The sequence below is a fragment of the Carcharodon carcharias genome (assembly GCF_017639515.1).
Source record: "Carcharodon carcharias isolate sCarCar2 chromosome 39 unlocalized genomic scaffold, sCarCar2.pri SUPER_39_unloc_3, whole genome shotgun sequence".
NCBI classification, from domain to species: domain Eukaryota; kingdom Metazoa; phylum Chordata; class Chondrichthyes; order Lamniformes; family Lamnidae; genus Carcharodon; species Carcharodon carcharias.
This window is the reverse complement of record NW_024470836.1, coordinates 361,734-373,942: the sequence shown is the minus strand read 5'-3', so window position 1 is coordinate 373,942 and position 12,209 is coordinate 361,734. Positions and strand designations below refer to the sequence as shown.

Below are 12,209 nucleotides of genomic sequence, written 5' to 3'. Positions count from 1 at the left end.
CCCCTCCCTCCCTATCTCTGTAACCTCCTCCAGCCCCTACAATTCTCATCCTCCTGTTCAAATCCCTCCCTCACCCCCTCCCTCCCTATCTCTGTAACCTCCTCCAGCCCCTACAATTCTCATCTACTTGTTCAAATCCCTCCCTCACCCCCTCCCTCCCTATATCTATAACCTCGTCTAGCCTAATACCCATCCTCATGTTCAAATCCCTCCATCACCCCCTCCCTACTTATCTCTGTAACCTCCTCCAGACTCTACATTTCTCAACCTCATGTTCAAATCCCTCCCTTACCTCTGCCCGCTCTATCTCTGTAATTACCTCCAGCTCCCACAATTCTCTTCCTCCTATTCAAATCCGTCCCTCACCCCCTCCCTCCCTGTCTCTGTAACCTCCTCCAGCCCCTACAATTCTCATCTGCCTGTTCAAATCCCTCACACACCCTCGCCCTCCCTATCTCTGTAACCTCGACCTGCCCCGACAATTCTCTTCCTCCTGTTCCGATCCCTCAATAGCCCCTCGCCTACTCCCTCCCTATCTCTGTAACCTCCTCCAGACCCTACAATTCCCATCCTCCTGTTCCTATCCCACCCTCGCCCCCTCCCTCCCTATCTCTGTAACCTCCTCCATCCCCTACAATTCCCATCCTCCTGTTCAAATCCCTCCCTCCCTATCTCTGTAACCTCCTCCAGCTCCTACAATTCTCATCCTCCTGTTCAAATCCCTCCCTCACCCCCTCCCTCCCTATCTCTGTAACCTCCTCCAGCCCCTACAATTCCCATCCTCCTGTTCAAATCCCTCCCTCACCCCCTCCCTCCCTATCTCTGTAACCTCCTCCAGCCCCTACAATTCTCATCCTCCTGTTCAAATCCCTCCCTCATCCCCTCCCTCCCTATCTCTGTAACCTCCTCCAGCCCCTACAATTCCCATCCTCCTGTTCAAATCCCTCCCTCCCTATCTCTGTAACCTCCTCCAGCTCCTAAAATTCTCATCCTCCTGTTCAAATCCCTCCATCACCCCCTCCCTCCCTATCTCTGTAACCACCTCCAGCCCCTACAATTCTCATCCTCCTGTTCAAATCATTCCCTCGCCCCCTCCCTCCCTATCTCTGTAACCTCCTCCAGCCCCTTCAATTCTCATCCTCCTGTTCAAATCCCTCCCTCACCCCCACCTTCCCTATCTCTGTAAGCTCCTCCAGCCCCTTCAATTCTCATCCTCCTGTTCAAATCCCTCCCTCACCCCCTCCCTCCCTATCTCTGTAACCTCCTCCAGCCACTTCAATTCTCATCCTCCTGTTCAAATCCCTCCCTCACCCCCTCCCTCCCTATCTCTGTAACCTCCTCCAGCCCCTACAATTCTCATCCTCCTGTTCAAATCCCTCCCTCACCCCCTCCCTCCCTATCTCTGTAACCTCCTCCAGCCCCTACAATTCTCATCTACCTGTTCAAATCCCTCCCTCACCCCCTCCCTCCCTATATCTATAACCTCGTCTAGCCTAATACCCATCCTCATGTTCAAATCCCTCCATCACCCCCTCCCTACTTATCTCTGTAACCTCCTCCAGACTCTACATTTCTCAACCTCATGTTCAAATCCCTCCCTTACCTCTGCCCGCTCTATCTCTGTAATTACCTCCAGCTCCCACAATTCTCTTCCTCCTATTCAAATCCCTCCCTCACCCCCTCCCTCCCTATCTCTGTAACCTCCCCCAGTCCCTACAATTCTCATCCTCCTGTTCAAATCCCTCACACACCCTCTCCCTCTCTATCTCTGTAACCTCGACCTGCCCCGACAATTCTCTTCCTCCTGTTCCGATCCCTCAATAGCCCCTCGCCTACTCCCTCCCGATCTCTGTAACCTCCTCCAGCCCCTTCAATTCCCATCCTCCTGTTCAAATCCCTCCCTCACCCCCTCCCTCCCTATCTCTGTAACCTCCTCCAGCCACTTCAATTCTCACCCTCCTGTTCAAATCCCTCCCTCACCTCTGCCCTCCCTATCTCTGTAACCTCCTCCAGCCTGTACAATTCCCATCCTCCTGTTCAAATCCCTCCCTCACCCCTGCCCTCCCTATCTCTGTAACCTCCTCCAGCCCCTACAATTCCATCCTCCTGTTCAAATCCCTCCCTCACCCCCTCCCTCCCTATCTCTGTAACCTCCTCCAGCCCCTACAATTCTCATCCTCCTGTTCAAATCCCTCCCTCACCCCCTCCCTCCCTATCTCTGTAACCTCCTCCAGCCCCTACAATTCTCACCCTCCTGTTCAAATCCCGCCCTCGCCCCCTCCCTCCCTATCTGTGTAAACCTCTTCAGCCCCTACAAATCCCATCCTCCTGTTCAAATCCCTCCCTCCCTATCTCTGTAACCTCCTCCAGCCCGTACAATTCCCATCCTCCTGTTCAAATCCCTCCCTCCCTATCTCTGTAACCTCCTCCAGCCCCTACAATTCTCATCCTCCTGTTCAAATCCCGCCCTCGCCCCCTCCCTCCCTATCTCTGTAAACCTCTTCAGCCCCTACAATTCCCATCCTCCTGTTCAAATCCCTCCCTCCCTATCTCTGTAACCTCCTCCAGCTCCTACAATTCTCATCCTCCTGTTCAAATCCCTCCATCACCCCCTCCCTCCCTATCTCTGTAACCTCCTCCAGCCCCTACAATTCTCATCCTCCTGTTCAAATCCCTCCCTCACCCCCTCCCTCCCTATCTCTGTAACCTCCTCCTGCCCCTACAATTCTCATCCTCCTGTTCAAATCCCTCCCTCACCCCCTCCCTCCCTATCTCTGTAACCTCCTCCAGCCCCTTCAATTCTCATCCTCCTGTTCAAATCCCTCCCTCACCCCCTCCCTCCCTATCTCTGTAACCTCCTCCAGCCACTACAATTCTCATCCTCCTGTTCAAATCCCTACCTCACCCCCTCCCTCCCTATCTCTGTAACCTCCTCCAGCCCCTACAATTCTCATCCTCCTGTTCAAATCCCTCCCTCACCCCCTCCCTCCCTATCTCTGTAACCTCCTCCAGCCCCTACAATTCTCATCCTCCTGTTCAAATCCCTCCCTCACCCCCTCCCTCCCTATCTCTGTAACCTACTCCAGCCCCTACAATTCTCATCCTCCTGTTCAAATCCCTCCCTCACCCCCTCCCTCCCTATCTCTGTAACCTACTCCAGCCCCTACAATTCTCATCCTCCTGTTCAAATCCCTCCCTCACCCCCTCCCTCCCTATATCTATAACCTCGTCTAGCCTAATACCCATCCTCATGTTCAAATCCCTCCATCACCTCTGCCCTCCCTATCTCTGTAACCTCCTCCAGCCCCTACAATTCTCATCCTCCTGTTCAAAACCCTCCCTCACCCCCTCCCTATCTCTGTAACCTCCTCCAACCCCTACAATTCTCATCCTCCTGTTCAAATCCCTCACTCACCCCCTCCCTCGCTATCTCTGTAACCTCCTCCAGCCTGTACAATTCCCATCCTCCTGTTCAAATCCTTCCCTCACCCCCTCCCTCCCTATCTCTGTAACCTCCTCCAGCCCCTACAATTCTCATCCTCCTGTTCAAATCCCTCCCTCACCCCATTCCTCCCTTTCTCTGTAACCTCCTCCAGCCCCTACAATTCTCATCCTCCTGTTCAAATCCCGCCCTCAGCCCCCTCCATCCCTATCTCTGTAACCTCCTCCAGCCCCTACAATTCTCATCCTCCTGCTCAAATCCCTCGCTCACCCCCTCCCTCCCTATCTGTGTAAACCTCTTCAGCCCCTACCATTCCCATCCTCCTGTTCAAATCCCTCCCTCCCTATCTCTGTAACCTCCTCCAGCCCGTACAATTCCCATCCTCCTGTTCAAATCCCTCCCTCCCTATCTCTGTAACCTCCTCCAGCCCCTACAATTCTCATCCTCCTGTTCAAATCCCGCCCTCGCCCCCTCCCTCCCTATCTCTGTAAACCTCTTCAGCCCCTACAATTCCCATCCTCCTGTTCAAATCCCTCCCTCCCTATCTCTGTAACCTCCTCCAGCCCCTACAATTCTCATCCTCCTGTTCAAATCATTCCCTCGCCCCCTCCCTCCCTATCTCTGTAACCTCCTCCAGCCCCTACAATTCTCATCCTCCTGTTCAAATCCCTCCCTCACCCCCTCCCTCACTATCTCTGTAACCTCCTCCAGCCACTTCAATTCTCATCCTCCTGTTCAAATCCCTCCCTCACCCCCTCCCTCCCTATCTCTGTAACCTCCTCCAGCCCCTACAATTCTCATCCTCCTGTTCAAATCCCTCCCTCACCCCCTCCCTCCCTATCTCTGTAACCTCCTCCAGCCCCTACAATTCTCATCCTCCTGTTCAAATCCCTCCCTCACCCCCTCCCTCCCTATCTCTGTAACCTCCTCCAGCCCCTACAATTCTCATCCTCCTGTTCAAATCCCTCCCTCACCCCCTCCCTCCCTATCTCTGTAACCTCCTCCAGCCCCTACAATTCTCATCTACCTGTTCAAATCCCTCCCTCACCCCCTCCCTCCCTATATCTATAACCTCGTCTAGCCTAATACCCATCCTCATGTTCAAATCCCTCCATCACCCCCTCCCTACTTATCTCTGTAACCTCCTCCAGACACTACATTTCTCAACCTCATGTTCAAATCCCTCCCTTACCTCTGCCCGCTCTATCTCTGTAATTACCTCCAGCTCCCACAATTCTCTTCCTCCTATTCAAATCCCTCCCTCACCCCCTCCCTCCCTATCTCTGTAACCTCCCCCAGTCCCTACAATTCTCATCCTCCTGTTCAAATCCCTCACACACCCTCTCCCTCTCTATCTCTGTAACCTCGACCTGCCCCGACAATTCTCTTCCTCCTGTTCCGATCCCTCAATAGCCCCTCGCCTACTCCCTCCCGATCTCTGTAACCTCCTCCAGACCCTACAATTCCCATCCTCCTGTTCAAATCCCTCCCTCACCCCCACCTTCCCTATCTCTGTAACCTCCTCCAGCCCCTTCAATTCTCATCCTCCTGTTCAAATCCCTACCTCACCCCCTCCCTCCCTATCTATGTAACCTCCTCCAGCCCCTACAATTCTCATCCTCCTGTTCAAATCCCTCCCTCACCCCCTCCCTCCCTATCTCTGTAACCTCCACCAGCCCCTACAATTCTCATCCTCCTGTTCAAATCATTCCCTCACCCCCTCCCTCCCTATCTCTGTAACCTCCTCCAGCCCCTACAATTCTCACCCTCCTGTTCAAATCCCGCCCTCGCCCCCTCCCTCCCTATCTGTGTAAACCTCTTCAGCCCCTACAATTCCCATCCTCCTGTTCAAATCCCTCCCTCCCTATCTCTGTAACCTCCTCCAGCCCGTACAATTCTCATCCTCCTGTTCAAATCCCTCCCTCACCCCCACCTTCCCTATCTCTGTAACCTCCTCCAGCCCCTTCAATTCTCATCCTCCTGTTCAAATCCCTCCCTCACCCCCTCCCTCCCTATCTCTGTAACCTCCTCCAGCCACTTCAATTCTCATCCTCCTGTTCAAATCCCTCCCTCACCTCTGCCCTCCCTATCTCTGTAACCTCCTCCAGCCTGTACAATTCCCATCCTCCTGCTCAAATCCCTCCCTCACCCCCTCCCTCCCTATCTCTGTAACCTCCTCCTGCCCCTACAATTCTCATCCTCCTGCTCAAATCCCTCCCTCACCCCCTCCCTCCCTATCTGTGTAAACCCCTTCAGCCCCTACAATTCCCATCCTCCTGTTCAAATCCCTCCCTCCCTATCTCTGTAATCTCCTCCAGCCCGTACAATTCCCATCCTCCTGTTCAAATCCCTCCCTCCCTATCTCTGTAACCTCCTCCAGCCCCTACAATTCTCATCCTCCTGTTCAAATCCCGCCCTCGCCCCCTCCCTCCCTATCTCTGTAAACCTCTTCAGCCCCTACAATTCCCATCCTCCTGTTCAAATCCCTCCCTCCCTATCTCTGTAACCTCCTCCAGCTCCTACAATTCTCATCCTCCTGTTCAAATCCCTCCATCACCCCCTCCCTCCCTATCTCTGTAACCTCCTCCAGCCCCTACAATTCTCATCCTCCTGTTCAAATCATTCCCTCACCCCCTCCCTCCCTATCTCCGTAACCTCCTCCAGCCCCTACAATTCTCATCCTCCTGTTCAAATCCCTCCCTCACCCCCACCTTCCCTATCTCTGTAACCTCCTCCAGCCCCTTCAATTCTCATCCTCCTGTTCAAATCCCTCCCTCACCCCCTCCCTCCCTATCTCTGTAACCTCCTCCAGCCACTTCAATTCTCATCCTCCTGTTCAAATCCCTCCCTCACCTCTGCCCTCCCTATCTCTGTAACCTGCTCCAGCCCCTACAATTCTCATCCTCCTGTTCAAATCCCTCCCTCACCCCCTCCCTCCCTATCTCTGTAACCTCCTCCAGCCCCTACAATTCTCATCTACCTGTTCAAATCCCTCCCTCACCCCCTCCCTCCCTATATCTATAACCTCGTCTAGCCTAATACCCATCCTCATGTTCAAATCCCTCCATCACCCCCTCCCTACTTATCTCTGTAACCTCCTCCAGACTCTACATTTCTCAACCTCATGTTCAAATCCCTCCCTTACCTCTGCCCGCTCTATCTCTGTAATTTCCTCCAGCTCCCACAATTCTCTTCCTCCTATTCAAATCCCTCCCTCACCCCCTCCCTCCCTATCTCTGTAACCTCCTCCAGCCCCTACAATTCTCATCCTCCTGTTCAAATCCCTCACTCACCCCCTCCCTCCCTATCTCTGTAACCTCGACCTGCCCCGACAATTCTCTTCCTCCTGTTCCGATCCCTCAATAGCCCCTCGCCTACTCCCTCCCTATCTCTGTAACCTCCTCCAGACCCTACAATTCCCATCCTCCTGTTCCTATCCCTCCCTCGCCCCCTCCCTCCCTATCTCTGTAACCTCCTCCATCCCCTACAATTCCCATCCTCCTGTTCAAATCCCTCCCTCACCCCCTCCCTCCCTATCTCTGTAACCTCCTCTAGCACCTACAATTCCCATCCTCCTGTTCAAATCCCTCCCTCACCCCTCCCTCCCTATCTCTGTAACCTCCTCCAGCACCTACAATTCCCATCCTCCTGTTCAAATCCCTCCCTCACCCCCACCTTCCCTATCTCTGTAACCTCCTCCAGCCCCTTCAAGTCTCATCCTCCTGTTCAAATCCCTCCCTCACCTCTGCCCTCCCTATCTCTGTAACCTCCTCCAGCCTGTACAATTCCCATCCTCCTGTTCAAATCCCTCCCTCACCCCCTCCCTCCCTATCTCTGTAACCTCCTCCAGCCCCTACAATTCTCATCCTCCTGTTCAAATCCCTCCCTCACCCCATTCCTCCCTTTCTCTGTAACCTCCTCCAGCCCCTACAATTCTCATCCTCCTGTTCAAATCCCGCCCTCGCCCCCTCCCTCCCTATCTCTGTAAACCTCTTCAGCCCCTACAATTCCCATCCTGCTGTTCAAATCCCTCCCTCCCTATCTCTGTAACCTCCTCCAGCTCCTACAATTCTCATCCTCCTGTTCAAATCCCTCCATCACCCCCTCCCTCCCTATCTCTGTAACCTCCTCCAGACCCTACAATTCCCATCCTCCTGTTCTTATCCCTCCCTCGCCCCCTCCCTCCCTATCTCTGTAACCTCCTCCAGCCCCTACAATTCTCATCCTCCTGTTCAAATCCCGCCCTCGCCCCCTCCCTCCCTATCTCTGTAACCTCCTCCAGCCCCTACAATTCTCATCCTCCTGCTCAAATCCCTCCCTCACCCCCTCCCTCCCTATCTGTGTAAACCTCTTCAGCCCCTACAATTCCCATCCTCCTGTTCAAATCCCTCCCTCCCTTTCTCTGTAACCTCCTCCAGCCCCTACAATTCTCATCCTCCTGTTCAAATCCCTCCCTCACCCCCACCTTCCCTATCTCTGTAACCTCCTCCAGCCCCTACAATTCCCATCCTCCTGTTCAAATCCCTCCCTCACCCCCTCCCTCCCTATCTCTGTAACCTCCTCCAGCCCCTACAATTCTCATCCTCCTGTTCAAATCCCTCCCTCACCCCATTCCTCCCTTTCTCTGTAACCTCCTCCAGCTCCTACAATTCTCATCCTCCTGTTCAAATCCCGCCCTCGCCCCCTCCCTCCCTATCTCTGTAACCTCCTCCAGCCCCTACAATTCTCATCCTCCTGCTCAAATCCCTCCCTCACCCCCTCCCTCCCTATCTGTGTAAACCTCTTCAGCCCCTACAATTCGCATCCTCCTGTTCAAATCCCTCCCTCCCTATCTCTGTAACCTCCTCCAGCCCGTACAATTCCCATCCTCCTGTTCAAATCCCTCCCTCCCTATCTCTAACCTCCTCCAGCCCCTACAATTCTCATCCTCCTGTTCAAATCCCGCCCTCGCCCCCTCCCTCCCTATCTCTGTAAACCTCTTCAGCCCCTACAATTCCCATCCTCCTGTTCAAATCCCTCCCTCCCTATCTCTGTAACCTCCTCCAGCTCCTACAATTCTCATCCTCCTGTTCAAATCCCTCCCTCACCCCCACCTTCCCTATCTCTGTAACCTCCTCCAGCCACTTCAATTCTCATCCTCCTGTTCAAATCCCTCCCTCACCTCTGCCCTCCCTCCCTATCTCTGTAACCTCCTCCAGCCTGTACAATTCCCATCCTCCTGTTCAAATCCCTCCCTCACCCCCTCCCTCCCTATCTCTGTAACCTCCTCTAGCCCCTACAATTCTCATCCTCCTGTTCAAATCCCGCCCTCGCCCCCTCCCTCCCTATCTCTGTAACCTCCTCCAGCCCCTACAATTCTCATCCTCTTGCTCAAATCCCTCCCTCACCCCCTCCCTCCCTATCTGTGTAAACCTCTTCAGCCCCTACAATTCCCATCCTCCTGTTCAAATCCCTCCCTCCCTATCTCTGTAACCTCCTCCAGCCCGTACAATTCCCATCCTCCTGTTCAAATCCCTCCCTCCCTATCTCTGTAACCTCCTCCAGCCCCTACAATTCTCATCCTCCTGTTCAAATCCCGCCCTCGCCCCCTCCCTCCCTATCTCTGTAAACCTCTTCAGCCCCTACAATTCCCATCCTCCTGTTCAAATCCCTCCCTCCCTATCTCTGTAACCTCCTCCAGCTCCTACAATTCTCATCCTCCTGTTCAAATCCCTCCATCACCCCCTCCCTCCCTATCTCTGTAACCTCCTCCAGCCCCTACAATTCTCATCCTCCTGTTCAAATCATTCCCTCGCCCCCTCCCTCCCTATCTCCGTAACCTCCTCCAGCCCCTACAATTCTCATCCTCCTGTTCAAATCCCTCCCTCACCACTCCCTCCCTATCTCTGTAACCTCCTCCAGCCCTGACAATTCCCATCCTCCTGTTCAAATCCCTCCTTCACCTCCCTACCTATCTCTGTAATCTCCTCTGGGCCCTACAATTCTCATCCTCCTGTTCAAATCCCTCCCTCATCTCCCTCCCTCCCTATCTCTGCAACCTCCTCCAGCCCAACAATTCTCAGCCTCCTGTTCAAATCCCTCCATCACCCCCTCCCTCCCTATCTCTGTAACCTCCTCCGACCCCTACATTTCTCATCCTCCTGTTCCAATCCCTCCAAGGCCGCTCGCACCCAATCTCTGTAACCTCCTCCAGTCCCTACAATTCTCATCCCTCATGTTCAAATCCCTCCCTCACCCCCTCGTTCCCTATCTCCGTAGCATCCGAGATCTCTGCGCTCCACCGATTCTGGCCTCTCGAGCATCCCCGCCCGCCCGATTCCCATCGCCCTGGCATCGCCTGCTGTGCGAGGTAGGCGAGCACAGGTGGGGAGGGGTTGGTGTTCTGGGTGGTGCTACCTCAGCTCTGCTGGAATTGCCTCCCTAAACCTCTCTCTCTCTCTCTCTCTCTCTCTCTCCCCCGCCCCTTTAAGACGCCCCTCTCTGTCCGAGCGCTTTTCCGCATGTCCCTCGCGCCTCCTCCCGTGACCCCTGATCGGACAGTCGGTCCCCGCGATGCTGACCACACACACACACACCCCCACCCCCTCCCCACAACCTCACTCCTCCTCTTCGCTCTGCTTCTCCTCACAGATCTTCGTGGAGTTCGTCTCGATCCTCGACTGCCAGAAAGCCATGCAGGGTCTTGCCGGGCGCAAGTTTGCCAACAGGGTGGTGGTCACCAAGTATTGCGAACCGGACTCATACCATCGTCGCGACTTTTGGTAGAATCAACCTTCTCCCCCCCCCACCCCCTGCCCTTCAGCTCCCCAACACCCCCAGCCCCCCCCCACCACTTCGTCGAGCGAGCCACACGGGACTCCAGATGTAATATCTTTATTTTTTGGGTTTTTTTTTTTAAACGAAGTTTACTTGTTTCCTGTTTTACCCCCCTGTCTTCTCCACCCCCCCCCCCACCCCCCGGCCTTTTCTCTTGGTCTCGTATTCTCCCACCCCCACCCTCCCCTCCCCACACCGGTAGATCCTGATCAGGTTTTGCAGTGCGGCTCGAGGGTCGAGACCGGGTCTGTTCGTCGGGTGGGTTTAGTTTAGTTTTTTTTTCTCGTCAGCGGGGAGATTTGGACGGGGTGGGGGGGGTGGGGGGCGGGGGGGGTTGGTTCGCGCGGCAGAGACGGGAGTTTGCGGTGGGCTTGTGTGGGGGGGTGGGGGGGGGGCGGGGTAACGGTACCAGGGCGCTTGATTGTCGGGGGGGGGGGGGGGGGGGGGGGGGGGGGGGGGGGGCGGCTGGGAGGTGAGGGGTTACTGGGGCGGTACTGGCCGGGGTCAGGGTGCTCTCCGAACTCCAAGGGTCGCGGCTTGGGGGAGGAGAGAGAAGTGCTGGGGGGTGCGTGTCGACAGAGCCTTTCGACCTCTCTTCTCTCCCCCCCCACAATCTCTCTCTCTCTCTCCTTCCCCCTCTCTCTCTCGCTTTCCCTCTTTCTCTCTCTCTCTCTCGCTTTCCCTCTTTCTCTCTCTCTCTTTCGCTTTCCCTCTCTCTCTCTCTCGCTTTCCCCTCTCTCTCTCGCTTTCCCCCCTCTTTCTCTCTTCCCCCCTCTCTCTCTTCCCCCCTCTCTCTCTCTTTCCCCCCTCTCTCTCTCTTTCCCCCCTCTCTCTCTCTTTCCCCCCTCTCTCTCTCTTTCCCCCTCTCTCTCGCTTTCACCCCCATTCTCTCTCGCTTTCACCCCCTTCTCTCTCGCTTTCACCCCCATTCTCTCTCGCTTTCACCCCCATTCTCTCTCACTTTCACTCCCATTCTCTCTCGCTTTCCCATTCTCTCTCTCTTTCCCATTCTCTCTCTCTCTTTCCCTCTCTCTCTCTCTCTTTCCCTCTCTCTCTTTCCCTCTCTCTCTCTCTTTCCCTCGCTCTCTCTCTTTCCCTCTCTCTCTTTCCCTCTCTCTCTTTCCCTCTCTCTCTCTCTTTCCCTCTCTCTCTTTCCCTCTCTCTCTCTCTTTCCCTCTCTCTCTCTCTTTCCCTCTCTCTCTCGCTTTCCACCTTTCTGTCCCTTTCCCCCTCTCTCTCTCTCGCTTTCACCCCCTCTCTCTCTCACCCCCTCTCTCTCTTTCCCTCTCTCTCTTCCCCCCCCCCCCCCCTCGATTTTCTCTCTCTCTCTTTCATTCCCTCTCCCTACGCCGCCTCCTCTTGTCTCTCTCCCACCCCCGCTCCCAGTTCTCGGTTGGCGATGTCCCGAGTGGGAGAGGGGGAGCAGGTTCAGCATCGGTAAGGAGGCACTGTCGGGGAGACCCTCAGTACCAGCACTCCCTCCTTCTCCCCTCCCCTCCCCTCTGTTCTGCACCCCCCCCCCCCACCCCCCAATGATGCTGGACTGGTCTCTCTGCAGCCAGCGAACCCGGTGCCCCCAGAACTGAGAGACTGTGGAGCAGAGCTGCACATGCGAGGGACTCCCCACCCCCCAACCCCCCCACCTTGGGAAGGAGAGCGAGGGAGGGAGCGGAGGGTCAGTCACGGTGTGTGTTCCGTGGGGGAGTGCGAGGGGTCTTCCTCCTTGGGTGGGTGGGGGGGTGTCGTTGAAGTGGACTCGATGGCAAAGGGGTTCGGGGTGGCGGTGGGGGGGGGGGGGGGCGGTAGGTGGGGCAAGATGGGGGGGGGGGAGAGGGAGGGTGTTGTGGGGAGGGGGGAGGGGTTTGTGTTTTTACAAATTCGTAATAAATAAATTAGAACAAGTTTCTTTCCACTGTCCTGGCTCTCGACCAGCTCGCTTGGGGGGAACCCT

General features: G+C 55.3%; 1 protein-coding gene across 2 annotated transcripts in view; it reads left to right on the top strand.

The window, feature by feature from the left end:
• LOC121274966 (splicing factor U2AF 65 kDa subunit) overlaps nt 1–10,269 on the top strand; it is a 115,675-nt gene extending 105,406 nt beyond the window's left edge. Inside the window, exon 11 of one of the 2 annotated variants that reach the window (XM_041182340.1) lies at nt 10,073–10,269. In XM_041182340.1, coding sequence (XP_041038274.1) covers nt 10,073–10,207 — 135 coding nt within the window. In that variant the 3' untranslated portion in view covers nt 10,208–10,269. The remainder of the gene's footprint in view (nt 1–10,072) is intronic. The other variant, XM_041182341.1, reaches the window with a different exon arrangement.
• Nucleotides 10,270–12,209: the final 1,940 nt, after the last annotated feature.